The following is an 11,534-nucleotide window of genomic DNA, read 5'->3' on the forward strand; positions in this document are numbered from 1 at the left end:
GAAAGATATTTCATGACTTGACCGCCGTCTCGGCGTCGATCTTTCTCCTCTTGCCTTTCGGCGCGGGTCCAACTCTTGGTGTGTATGTGACGGTCCTCGTCACAACCTCGCGGATATGCCGTATGCTAGACCGCGACTCGCGCTTGACGTGCCCGGGTGTTGTCACGGACGAGGCGCTGGTTGGGGGAAGCCCGGGCGTCTCTGGGTCTGCTGGGCGTTTCGATCCTGGTGTTGCCGCAGCAGCTGCAGTGGCCGCGGCAGCGGCAGCCGCTGCTGTTGGTGTTGTCGCAGCGGCCTCAGCAAGCTTCCGAGACTTGAGGGCCGCTTCCCAGTCGAAGTGCGTCCGGTGAGAGGCTGCGCTCAGCGGGGACCTTGCTGGCGAGTAGAGACCAGCGGTAGAGGGGACGACTGGTGACGCTGGGAGCTTCATGCTCGGGAAGAGGGTGGCGGCAGCGGGCGCTGAAAGCGGGCACGTGGCAGGGCCGCGCGGAGTGGGAAGCGATCTCCTCGTCTCGATCGGCGACGGAATGGAGCCTTTCGTTTTCTCTTTTTCCCCTTCCTTCTCTTTATCCTTCTCCTTGCCTTTGCCTTCGGATTCAGAGCTCACATCGGTCCGTGCTGTGGACGGCGCGCTCTCGACCTGATCGCTCTTCTCCTTGTCGGAGTCATCCGACTCAGATGAGCTGCTGGTGGCGTTGCTATCATTGCTTGCTTCACTCTCCACGCTATCCACGCTGGCGGTGCTGCTGGCGGAGCTGGCAGTACTTGCCCGCTTCAGCGCCGACTTGCCGGTTTGAGGAGGCGTAGCACGGGCCGGTGAAACAAGCGACATTCCCTTAAGGAAGTCCAGGTAAGCCACGGGCGGGGTGATGGGGGTTTTCTGCAAGTCATGTTCCAGTTTGATGGTGGCGCTAAAGGGGCCAGCCGAAGGAAGGCCAGCAGAAGGAAGGCCTGATGAAGGAAGGGGATCCCGGAAGGCTGAGGTCCTCGAAATGGCAGACAATGGCGTATTCAGAGAGACGGCCGAGGGAAGAGAGGTGGCCGAGCGGAGTTCGGACGCAGATGGCGGGATATTGGGAAAGTTTGCTGTGAGGGGTGTTGACACCCGCAGCGTAGGACGGTTCGACATGGTAGGCAACAGGTATGTCCGTGAACCACAGACCTTGTGGTGGCAGTTGACTCAAGCTGGGGTCGTCGAGGGACAGGTCCGGCAGCCAGGCGGCAGAAAGAGAGAAGAGCAGGCCGTGTGGGATGTCGGGCTGCCAATGACTATATGAATGGGGGAGATGGGGGCCAAGCCAGAGCGGATAAGGTTCCCAGGCTCCCTGTCAGGAGGATCAATCCGTGGTTCCCCGCGTGGATTTTGTTTCGGACAGGGCTTGCTGCGGGTAACTAAGAATCCCTGTAACTATCCCTGGATCCCAGAACGCTGGGTTGGCGCGCCGGGATGCGAGCGTGGCTTCGGGACCCTTGAGCTTGTGTTGGTGGACGGTGGGTGTAAATCGGCCCGCACAGCGGCCAAGTGGGGGAGCAGCCAAACAAAACAAACCGATGAAGATCTTGGTCCAGAACAAAAGACAGACCTGGGACGGCGTTAGCCAACCTGTCTAGAACGAATGCTTCTCTGACCCGAGTGGCCGGCTTGACGCTTTAGAAGCCACGAGGGAAGTGATGGAGCGAACGGTGGCGGAGAAGACGCAACGGAGCCTTGCTGGAAGTAAAAGAATGGGCGGCAGCGCACCTTGTTGCGGCCGAGGGGCTTACAGCAACGGCGGCAAATCAGGACGAGAGACGGGGTGGGGCAGCTCTGAAGACAAGCGAGAAGCGACCAAGAGGACAGGGGTTGAGTGGTCTCGGGCGGCAGAGAGAAGTGCGCCAGCCAGTGTGCGCAGTGTGCTGAGATGTGACACGGGATGCAGCTGGCGGATTGGGATGCCCGTGTCCTCTCGCCCGCGCTTCTGCACTCGTTCTTCCGCTGGTCTTCTTGGGAAAGGCGTTTTTCGTGAAGGCGGAGGAACAAAAGAGGGAACGGTCCTTGACCAAGGTGGGACAGAGAGATAATTAACCCAGAATACACTTACTGCGTACTGCGTAGCCGCACCGACCCAGGGCGCTTAGGTGTAATGAGCAGAGTAGCAAGTGGAGGACATTCGATACTACCACCAGCCGCCGAGGCAAACTGAGTTGAGCAGAGAGGCAAAGAGTCCGATGCTCACTCGGGCTTGCCGATGGGAGTCTTTGCTCTGTGAAGGTTTGAAGGTTTCACAGACCGTCGTCGTTCTTGAGGCTGGGAGTGGCCAAGAATGATTCCCTCTCTTCGTCTCCGAACCTAGGCCCAGAGGTCTTTGAGCGCCACGAGCGAGAGCGCTCTGTGATGAGGGCTTGCTTGTTGAACCGCCAGGAGGTCTCGGCCCTGTCTGATTGGCGCGTGTCTGCTGCACGTTCGACAGCGGTCGGCGCTTAAGTTGTATTATTAGCAGGCGGCAGCGTGATTGGTCTGGAGCTTGCCGCTTACCGGGAGTGGGGCCGTTGGTGGTCGTGTCTTGGCTTCGGGTTGGCCGGGGGGTGAACAACGTCTGGTTGCCGATCGTTGGATGTAGGTGTTTGTTGTGTTGGTGTGGTTGACTGAGGTCTGGTGACAAGCTCACAGACAAAAAGAAAATATATATATATATATATAAAGAAACAATAAAAGCCAGCTGTTGCCACAGACTCCGTTGTGGGGGGCTCAGGATGACACTGTCACTGATGCAGTGACGGGTTCTCTGGCCACCGCAGACGAAGGATCGAGTCGAGTCTGGCGACAGAGGAGAGTTGTGAAGTGAAGTGTAGCACGGAGCCAGCGTGCGATGGCTTGTCGACACAGTCGAGTGACCTGTTCTCCTTGGACAATTAAAGCAGGATCCCGTTCTCTGCCCTGGGAAATCTCGTGGGAGCCCCGACTCATATAAGTATGTTCGAAGCTTGTAACCGCCCTGTCTTCCATGCCGACGCCGTCGTCCGGCGGGTAGCTCTCTCGACCACCGGACCCGTCCTTCGGGAACCCGCCGTTATGGTCGCTTCGATCGAGCGCGCGCCATTCTGCTGCATCCGCTGGTCGCGGCCAGCCTGGGGCTTCCTTTCCAGACTTCCAAAAATCGTCAGTGGCTGTGTATCGCGGTCCCCAACCGCTGGCGCGCTTAATCCTTCAGTATGGACGAGTCATATATTGAAGGAGCCGCGCATCGCAGCCAACGACAACGCACGGCGCGGCTGTTGACGCGCTTGCGGTAACTGCATGGAGGGCTCCGTCCGGGTTCGTTGGCTCCTGTTGGCCTTCATAGATGATGGAAGCGCTCTGACTGGCCGCTGTGGTTAACCAGTATATCGGTTTCACTCCGTCGGTTGAAGCCAGGTCCATCTTGGTATTATAAGAGCGCGCGCCTGTTCCTCCCGTAACATCATATCCATCGGTCCCGTCTAGATGCGCTGAGTTTTGTATCGGATGGCGGCCATGCTCTACGGCCCATCCGAGTCTCTATGTCTCTCGATCCCATCTGGCATGACTATTGCGCATCTCCAAGGCCTTCTTGTCCAAAGTAAAGCTCTCTCTGCGAGTCCTAAAAGCTTATCGTCTTCCCTGACACACCCTCTGCATTCTGACAGGCCCAACAGTTGGGGTGCGGGAAGGGATTCCCCAGGCCTGTCTCTTGGGTCCCTCACCTGTCTGTCCGTAATGGGTCGAAGGATTGCCTCGTGACAACCGTCCCTGTGGAGGGACAGTTATTGGTGTATTGTGGGATTTGATAGCCGCTATTGAAAACAGTACCCCTCCTCTCCCCACCTTGGTGATGTTAGTAGCCGCTCGCTTTCTTCTTGCCCCTCTCCGCCTCTTCAACCGGAAGGTTGGATCCTGTTCGCTCGAAAGCATTAATAGTCGTCACCATCGACGAGATGTGTTGGCATTCATCGTCCAGTGACAAAATTTTGAGCCTCATTACCTATGTCAGCGCCCAATGACTCCTTCCAGAGGATGTGTTGGGCACTCTGGTACAGGACATGCTGGGATGAGGAACTTACACTGGTCCCAATGCCGTATACTTGACAGCATGGCACAGGCTTCTGCTCACCTCCAATGAGCTGTAGAGAACGCCTGACTGGCAGGATGCCGCCAGACCTCCTTTGTCGCCTAGATATGGATGAGGCGGCATGCAAGTTCTCGTCTTTTCGTGATCTGTCGAGTCCGGCCAATACTTGTGTCCAATGGTTCGGCGTGAGGATGCCCGTTGGATGAGCACGATGCCCGGAAGGATCGTGTTGGCGCTTCGTGTGTCTAGTGGACTCACGTCGCTGTGGAGGATGTGAAGCTACCCGGTGCTGACAGAGTCGTCATCAAACTACATCCCTGGTGTTCGACTTTCTGGTACTATTCCAACCATCAGGTGCCCAATGTGTTGGCCTGAATGGGTCATTCTGTTTGTCCGATATCCGGACTTCATGACAATTGGAGGGAGTGGTAGCAGTGAAGGCCTTGTGTGCTGCCACGGAGCGGTTGACGTACCAACAACTCACAAGTATTCCCTCGATCCTGTCTGGCAGCAAAACACTTTTGTGATCAGCGAAGTACCGCATATCTTCGCGGTGATGAGAAGGCTGTAGATGGAACCCGACGTCCTGGTCTCCTCGAGATGGTGGTGGAAAGAAAAGATGGTTGCTAGGAGCTGGAGAGTTGGCTTTCGACTGTCGGGCCCCAGCTTCCTGTTACTTCATCACCAGCAAAAGTAAAGTCGTCAGTGAGAGGAAGGAACATGAGCATCTTGTGGGTTGACACCTCATGCTTCATTCACGTGTTTGGAGACCTGAGTGAGGCAGGAATACGCAGTCTCCTGACAGGGCAAGTCCGGCCTTACATAGAAGGAACCTGGCCTACGTGAGTGTTATGCCAGAAAGAACTTACCTAACTGTCCGGATGGTACCTATCGTTCTTCAACATCATGACTATTTGGTAAACTAAGACTCACACCTCTCTGGAACGAGGCCATTCTCCCCAACTTTATAGTATACCCAGACCATTCGCATTCACAAGTAGTTTGACATCGACGAATGGCTGTCCTGACTCTTACATTTGAGGCCGACTTGGCCTCTCCTCGCTTCGTGAACCACATTTCAGTGTATGTGTACCTTAACGCTGGTCTCAACACACTGTTGTCATTTGCCGTACGGTGTCAAGCCATTGGGGCTACGGCAACGGGAACAGCAGGAGATATATTGTGTGGGATTAAATATCTCAGAGGCAGTTAACCAACCATCGGCCAGGCGGGGTCCCGATGAGAACTATGGGAAATGTGAGGTGTCACCAGAGTCGAACGTTCGTTGGAAATTCATGACCCTCGGCTATATTCGAGCTGGACATTTCGTCGGTTGCGCCTCGATGGGTTAACGAGCAGAAACCCAAAGGACACGCAATGTATGTGTGAGTTCGAGCCTCACCACAGGGCTTGCCATTCTCTGAGGGTTCCCCATGAAGCGAAGGGAATTGGCGTGAAGCATGTAACGTGAACGACATCAGTTGCTCTGGAGCTGCCCTAACTTCAGAGCACCGGGCAATGGAAGGGTATCTGGAAAGTGCTGATGATCTTAACTTGGAATAACCTGAACTGACCAGGCCGTGGTCTAGGTGATGTGCCACACTTGTCAGGATGGGCAACGCAAATCCAAAGTCATGAAGACAAGATCGCCGTCGACAACATAAGACCGACGCTCTCGAATATTTACACCTGTCCGGCAGGAGAACCTATCCTCCTCGGCAGGGTACGGATACGTGTTCTCATCTGGACTTTTGAACATGCAGGATGTGTGGTTTACTCTGTATCCAGGCTAGACCCAAGACATGATCCAAAGCATGATGTTTTTCTTACCCATCGAGGACTAGCTATACGTTGCCACCCCGTAAACGCTCAGGTATACACGCACAAGGCACGGCTCATCCTGGAGAATAACCATGGCAGTATGCCGACAACAGAGCCTCCAGTTCAATACCCCAACGCACCACCAGACGTATACATGATACCATGCTAGAGCAGACAGTGCCACCACATCCACCACACATACTGGCCCGCATGAAAGTGCAGAAGGGGAGCCACTAGAAGCCGTAGAGAGGGTCAAGTAGATAACCTACACTTTGTGGTGTTCTCGCAAGCCTTAGCCTGCTCTCATTCACGTATCTGGCCAGCTCCGTCCTGCCGGGCCAAGCAACAAAGCTCGAGAATCGAAATGTTCATTGTCGTCTGACAGCCATCTTTCGGGAATGCCTGGCCCCGAGTCATGGACATGTATGCTGGACCGAGGCTGCATGGAGCGGACGGCCACTTGAGAACTCCTGCTTCATCCGGCCAGAATTCCATGCGTTGACCAGAACATATGCCTGTACTTAGCTATTTGTAATCTTTAAGCAGGAAGTTGACGGGATACAGGACTTGGAGCAAGTGATGAATGTGCGGGCGAAGGCAGCAAGACCGCCCTCATGAAACCCTCTCATTAAGTCTTTCCCTTCACAACATATAACTGTTTAGGGGAGCGGACGCGGAGTGTCGGATTACCGTGAGGTCAGAGGACAACAACACAGGGACATTGAAGTCCAACGCCGCTGTTCCGCGCACAACGTTGTGCTCTGTTTGCGTGTCTTAGAAGACGAAATATCCCCAAGCCACATGCTCATGTCCGTGATGGACTCTGGTAACGTCACAAGTGTTGGTTGCTTGCCCGAGGTATTTGATCTATCTCTCAACCGTGTAGTGGGTCATTGATTGGCAACCAAGCAACGATCTGCCAGCCACGGAGGCTGAAAAGCACTTCTTCGGGTATCAGCTCAACACACCAACTGAGCCACATTCACTCATCAGAGTGATGTGGTCAATTACGAGGTTCAACACAAAGTACCAGCCAAGCCATCCCGAACATTGTTGGACGTTGTGAACCAGGACCCCTTGCACGGGATCAGCGACGTTGAAACAGAACCCTGGCTCCTCCGCATTGCATCCGAAGAATCCGGGGTTTGGTCCAGCCAAGCAACCAAACAGATGGCCTGTCGACGGCATGCCGATTGACGAATGTTCATCAACCGTGTGTGATTCGGAAGTCAGGCTTTAGTTTAGTTTGGTTTTTAGTTTCGACGGGAAGAGCCTCGTGCCCGTGTTCCTAGTGACGGGACGTGATTGCGATGCTCATTGGTGACTTGGCGTTCGGCATCAGCACGTGAAGTCGCGTTTCATGACTCGAGACATCACAGTGGGCACTAGGGTTGATGAGTGTGATGTTCATCAACATTTACTCGGACACAAGGTGCATTCGCGTGGCGATGAAGATGATGCTTAGCTAACTAGCATTTGTTGCCATTATGGGAAATGACACAGCGCGTAGGACCGAATGCATACACGGGAGCGAGATCAACGTGCGCAAAGTCACCGACCACGAGGTCAGCCTCGACAGCGCGGCATTGGCAATGACATGAGACACGACTCGCCACAACTCCTTGATGTTACTGCTTACTTGCTGTGCGTTCCGGATGAAATGACATTCTGCGTGGGGGAGATGGCGGCTGCGATGCTGGTTGCGACATTGCAATTGGAATCAGGGGCGCATCTTCCCTTCTTTCGTGACTTGCTGCCATCAAGTCGAAACATGGAAATTTTTGGAACTTTTGATGCTGGTCGCGATCTTGTTGCGTTGGGCAGCATCAGCTGTCGGGTTAGGGTTGTGCGATTCGAATCGGGAAAATGGCCGCCGGATTTGGCAAGATTCCACGATTGGTGGGGGGAGGGGGGTGGGGGAATCCTGTTTCCAAGTTCCAGTGCAATCCTGCTGCCTGCGCCGCTCGATGCTCAGCTCTCGCCACCACACCGCACACACACGGAGGGGCACTTTGGCGTTTCTCCCGCGCAAACCCGCGCAGAACCGACAGGCCCTGCATGAGTGTCAGCAAGGAAGCAAGAGAGAAGTGTTGTTCTGGCGTCGCAGTTTGGGCGCAGACCGACTGTCGGCAGACAACATGGAGGGCGGGGAAACGCAAAACAAGACTTGACAACTCATCCTGCGTCTCTCGGTGACACGTCGTCGTCACCTGATCGGGATAGGCAAGTCCATGCACAGCCCGGTCAAAGGACTCTGTCTGTCTTTCCGTCCCCCTCTTCCCGGGTTCTTTCTTGGGGTTGACCTCGACAGAAACGCGCTCCGCGACATCCCCGCTTATTAGGACTTATTAATAAGACGGCCGACTAAGGTCAGCCCAGACACGTTTCTTTCGTCGCGCCGGGAGACGGAGATGCTCGGTGAGGAAGGTGAAGTGTCTTAATCTTAAGGTGGTCAAGAGTGATGATGATCCGGACCATTACTGTGTCGTGTAGGGGATGAGGCCGCAAACAGGCCATCAGTGATGTGCTTTCGTGATTTTGGTGGTTGAGCTGTCATCTTGGCGCACCGGGCTGACGTTCCTCCCGATCGCGATGAGCGGCTGGGGCGGCCCACACCGACTTTTGTCTGGGAAGGCTGAGCATCAAACCTTTGTGTTTTCCGGTGTTCTTCAACACAATTCTTGCGCCTCCAGCCTTCTGAGATTTTTGGCTTGCGCATTTTTGGTGCCGTGCACCCCGCCCCAGACCCCCTGGTCCGGCAATCGGCCGCGACCAAAACTGGCCTTCCCTCCCCAAGCCCGAGTAGACGGGAATCAATCACATTCAATCAAGCCATCCGCCCGATTACCGAATCAAGCCCACAACTGACATCGTATGGGCGAATCTGGCAACATCTCTGAGCCGGACGCAATCACACAATTTCCAAATTTGGCGGCCTTGAACACGCTTAGTCGTGGGATCTGGCTTTTGAGAGCTATCTGCCGAGCCGCAGGGACCGACAAGAACAGGTGGATCGAGACCGTGGGGGAAAAGGTCGCAAACGCAGCCGCGCCAGCTCGGACGGTAACCTGTCGCAAACCGAACACGGTGTAGGGCTGATTGCCGAATGCTGCTGGCCTTGCGAGAAAACATCAGCAGAACCGATCGGCGAAACTTGGGGAGGTGACGTTGTTCTGCCCTAAAATTAGGCCAGTCCGAAGGCTACACGACGTCCCAAGAGTTCTGGTCTCTTTATGAGCAACAAGATGGTTGTGCAAAAAGAGACAGTTTTGAGGCATGCCCGATGACAATGGAGGGTCCAGGCCGGTTTACCCAGCAGTGCTCGTACATAGTAGTTTCTAGACGTACACACATACCGGAACTACTATGGATGCATGTGGAGTCGGGAGGATCGCGATCGTTTCGGCTTTGTTTGTCATCGCCTGGTAGTTCATACCTACATACACCGTACATGCTCCGTAACCGAAACGTGAGAGATCGTAAAGGATACCTGAGGCGACTAAGCTCTGTCGCACCACGGTTCAACACGGATGCTTGGTTGAGCCGAGGACAACGGAATCAACAAGCGGAGATCCTGGCTGGGTTCGTGGCACGAACACCGGGCCGTCATGCTCCATGCCTCGTTGACGGGACGGCATTGAAACATGTCGCGTGGTGGCCATGCTCACCCACTGTTGGACCGCCACCGGCCTTTGAACTAGGTATCCTGAATGGCTGGAAAACGCCTGTACTGTTGGTGACATGGATGACAGGATATCGCAAAGTTGGAGTGCGGCTCAACATGCTGCTGGATTTCCATCTCGACGACAACCTCCATGTCAAGACGAGGCGTTGCCATTATCAAGGCGCGTGGGGTTGAGCGTGGATTCGCGTCGGGTATCGCGGCGATGCGATCGAAACGGAGAGGCTGACCGCCACATCCTTGGAACTCACAGTGGGCGCTTCGCCAGCCCCGCACCGCGTCGGCTTGGTCCAGGTCACGTTTTCCTTGGTTGGCGAAAAGTGGGACCGCCCTTTCTCGGGACAAGAGGAGAAAGAACCAGCCTCCGGCGACTGCCAAAGCAAAAATCGCCCTCGAGGCCCCACTCCAGCCCAAGGGCGCCCCACTTGACCAGCTGATTCATCCAACCAAATCCTCCTGTTAAAGCAGTCGGTGCGCGCCCTCAAATCATCGTTCGGGCCCTCTCTCGTCTCTCCTCTCTTTCCCTCGCACAACCAATCATTCACCCAACCAGGCTCTCCACTGCAGCAAGCGGTCGAGCGAGAGCGAGCGAAAGGGAAAAGACAAGCTCTGGCTGCCAGATAATTTCCATCAAATCAACGCTCACCTCCAATCATCGCGACAACCCCTCGGCCTCGCAGTCCAATTAGGACTGCTCAAAATCCAAGGAATCAACAACGAGCCACGACGTCATTCGCGTGCTCGTCGCATCACTGATTCGTTGATCAAATCATCGAGTCAAGGCGCGCTTGTTGCGCTTCACAGCCGCGACCACGAACAACCCAGAGCAAGAGCGAAGAGACCAAGGTACGTTGTTTTTTTTGTGGATTGCTCTGTTCGACATGAGACCCCGCCATCCGTCTGATGGACGATGGTTTTGCTGGTGCGCCTTCACAAACACATGCCATAGCGGCTTACCCCAATGTTCCTTTTTTTCTTCTCTCGTGCAACTCGGCCAAGGCTGGCCTTTGCACGCATATGCATCCAGCCTCTTGGGCATGATGTGATGCGCGGCACCAGCCTCCTCGATGGCTCACGGCCTCGCGGTGTCGCGGGGTTGGGAGGAGGGTCTGGTTGGCCCGAAAGATGGAAAATGGGACATCTCGTTTTACATTCTCACCACTAACTCTCGTTTGCCCTTGCACCTGGACTTCCACACACTCACAACTCCTTGCTCCAGGTCACGCTCTTGTTCCATTGGGTGAAGGCCGTCAGGAGAGCCGAACCACCCTCCGCCAGGACAGTAGACTGAACGTCTTAGGTCCCAGCCACTCAGCGACGGAGCGCAGAGAGCTGGCTGGAGCCGCAAATCAGCTCCTGGCCCAAGCGACATAGGGCTCAGCACAACACCACCCTAGAGGAGACCTATCAGTGGTCTCAGCCTCGACTTCTGCCTCATCATTGGGCCCAGCGCCAGTCCCGTGATAGTTCCTGTCTGCGGACGGCAATTAACTTAACCTCGCCGGCGTTCAATCAGGGGCTCTGCTCCTCTAGATTTGCCGCGGTTTTGATCTACCCAGAACCCCGTCTGCTTGATTCTCCAAGCGCGCGGCGTCTGTCTCATCTCACACAGCCCGCCTAGACGTCGTCTAAGTAAGTGTATTTTCCCATGGTCCGCTCGTTGATGCTTTGCATTTCTTGCACATTTCTCGCCACCTCTTCCCTCATTGTTTGCCCTCGACACGCGCGTCTATCTGCATGTTGCTTTCAGTGGCGTCTGTTCGTTTTTCCCCCCTCCATCACTCGGCCACTCTCACGTTTTGTCGATTTTGTTTCAACCCGCCGAAGGTTCGACTTGCAGCCGGCCCTCTCCACTGGTGTCTGATTCAGCCAGTGCTGAAAAGACCGTCTCCCAGCAAACAAACCACCTGCAAAGTAGCGGCGTGGGTGCGTTTCTCCCTTCAACTCGACAACAGAACCCCCCC

The 11,534-nt window shown here is 55.1% G+C and overlaps 4 protein-coding genes across 4 annotated transcripts in view; 1 reads left to right on the plus strand and 3 right to left on the minus strand.

Moving 5' to 3' along the window:
- Positions 1-10: 10 nt before the first annotated feature.
- VTJ04DRAFT_5986 (uncharacterized protein) lies at positions 11-1,129 on the minus strand (the record flags this gene model as incomplete). Its single annotated transcript, XM_069364158.1, has 1 exon — positions 11-1,129. One exon carries the CDS (start codon positions 1,127-1,129, stop codon positions 11-13), a length of 1,119 nt encoding a protein of 372 aa, XP_069218013.1.
- A 51-nt stretch (positions 1,130-1,180) lies between these two features.
- On the minus strand, positions 1,181-3,321 carry VTJ04DRAFT_5987 (uncharacterized protein; the record flags this gene model as incomplete). The annotated part of the gene is made up of 7 exons (XM_069364159.1): positions 1,181-1,382; positions 1,429-1,583; positions 1,742-1,958; positions 2,082-2,211; positions 2,271-2,459; positions 2,516-2,542; positions 3,246-3,321. 7 exons carry the CDS (start codon positions 3,319-3,321, stop codon positions 1,181-1,183), a joined length of 996 nt encoding a protein of 331 aa, XP_069218014.1.
- A 4,538-nt stretch (positions 3,322-7,859) lies between these two features.
- Positions 7,860-8,028, minus strand: VTJ04DRAFT_5988 (uncharacterized protein; the record flags this gene model as incomplete). The annotated part of the gene is made up of 2 exons (XM_069364160.1): positions 7,860-7,942; positions 8,013-8,028. The coding sequence occupies 2 exons, from the start codon at positions 8,026-8,028 to the stop codon at positions 7,860-7,862; spliced, it is 99 nt and encodes a 32-aa protein (XP_069218015.1).
- A 1,149-nt stretch (positions 8,029-9,177) lies between these two features.
- The window catches only part of VTJ04DRAFT_5989 (uncharacterized protein), a gene marked incomplete at both ends in the record, with an annotated part of 3,593 nt that continues 1,236 nt past the window's right edge, over positions 9,178-11,534 (plus strand). The window contains 5 exons of the mRNA XM_069364161.1: positions 9,178-9,212; positions 10,138-10,416; positions 10,790-10,800; positions 10,878-11,113; positions 11,192-11,202. Coding sequence (XP_069218016.1) covers positions 9,178-9,212; positions 10,138-10,416; positions 10,790-10,800; positions 10,878-11,113; positions 11,192-11,202 — 572 coding nt within the window. The remainder of the gene's footprint in view (positions 9,213-10,137; positions 10,417-10,789; positions 10,801-10,877; positions 11,114-11,191; positions 11,203-11,534) is intronic.

Source organism: Mycothermus thermophilus (genome assembly GCF_041956435.1).
Source record: "Mycothermus thermophilus strain CBS 625.91 unplaced genomic scaffold VTJ04scaffold_4, whole genome shotgun sequence".
Classification (NCBI taxonomy): Eukaryota; Fungi; Ascomycota; class Sordariomycetes; order Sordariales; family Chaetomiaceae; genus Mycothermus; species Mycothermus thermophilus.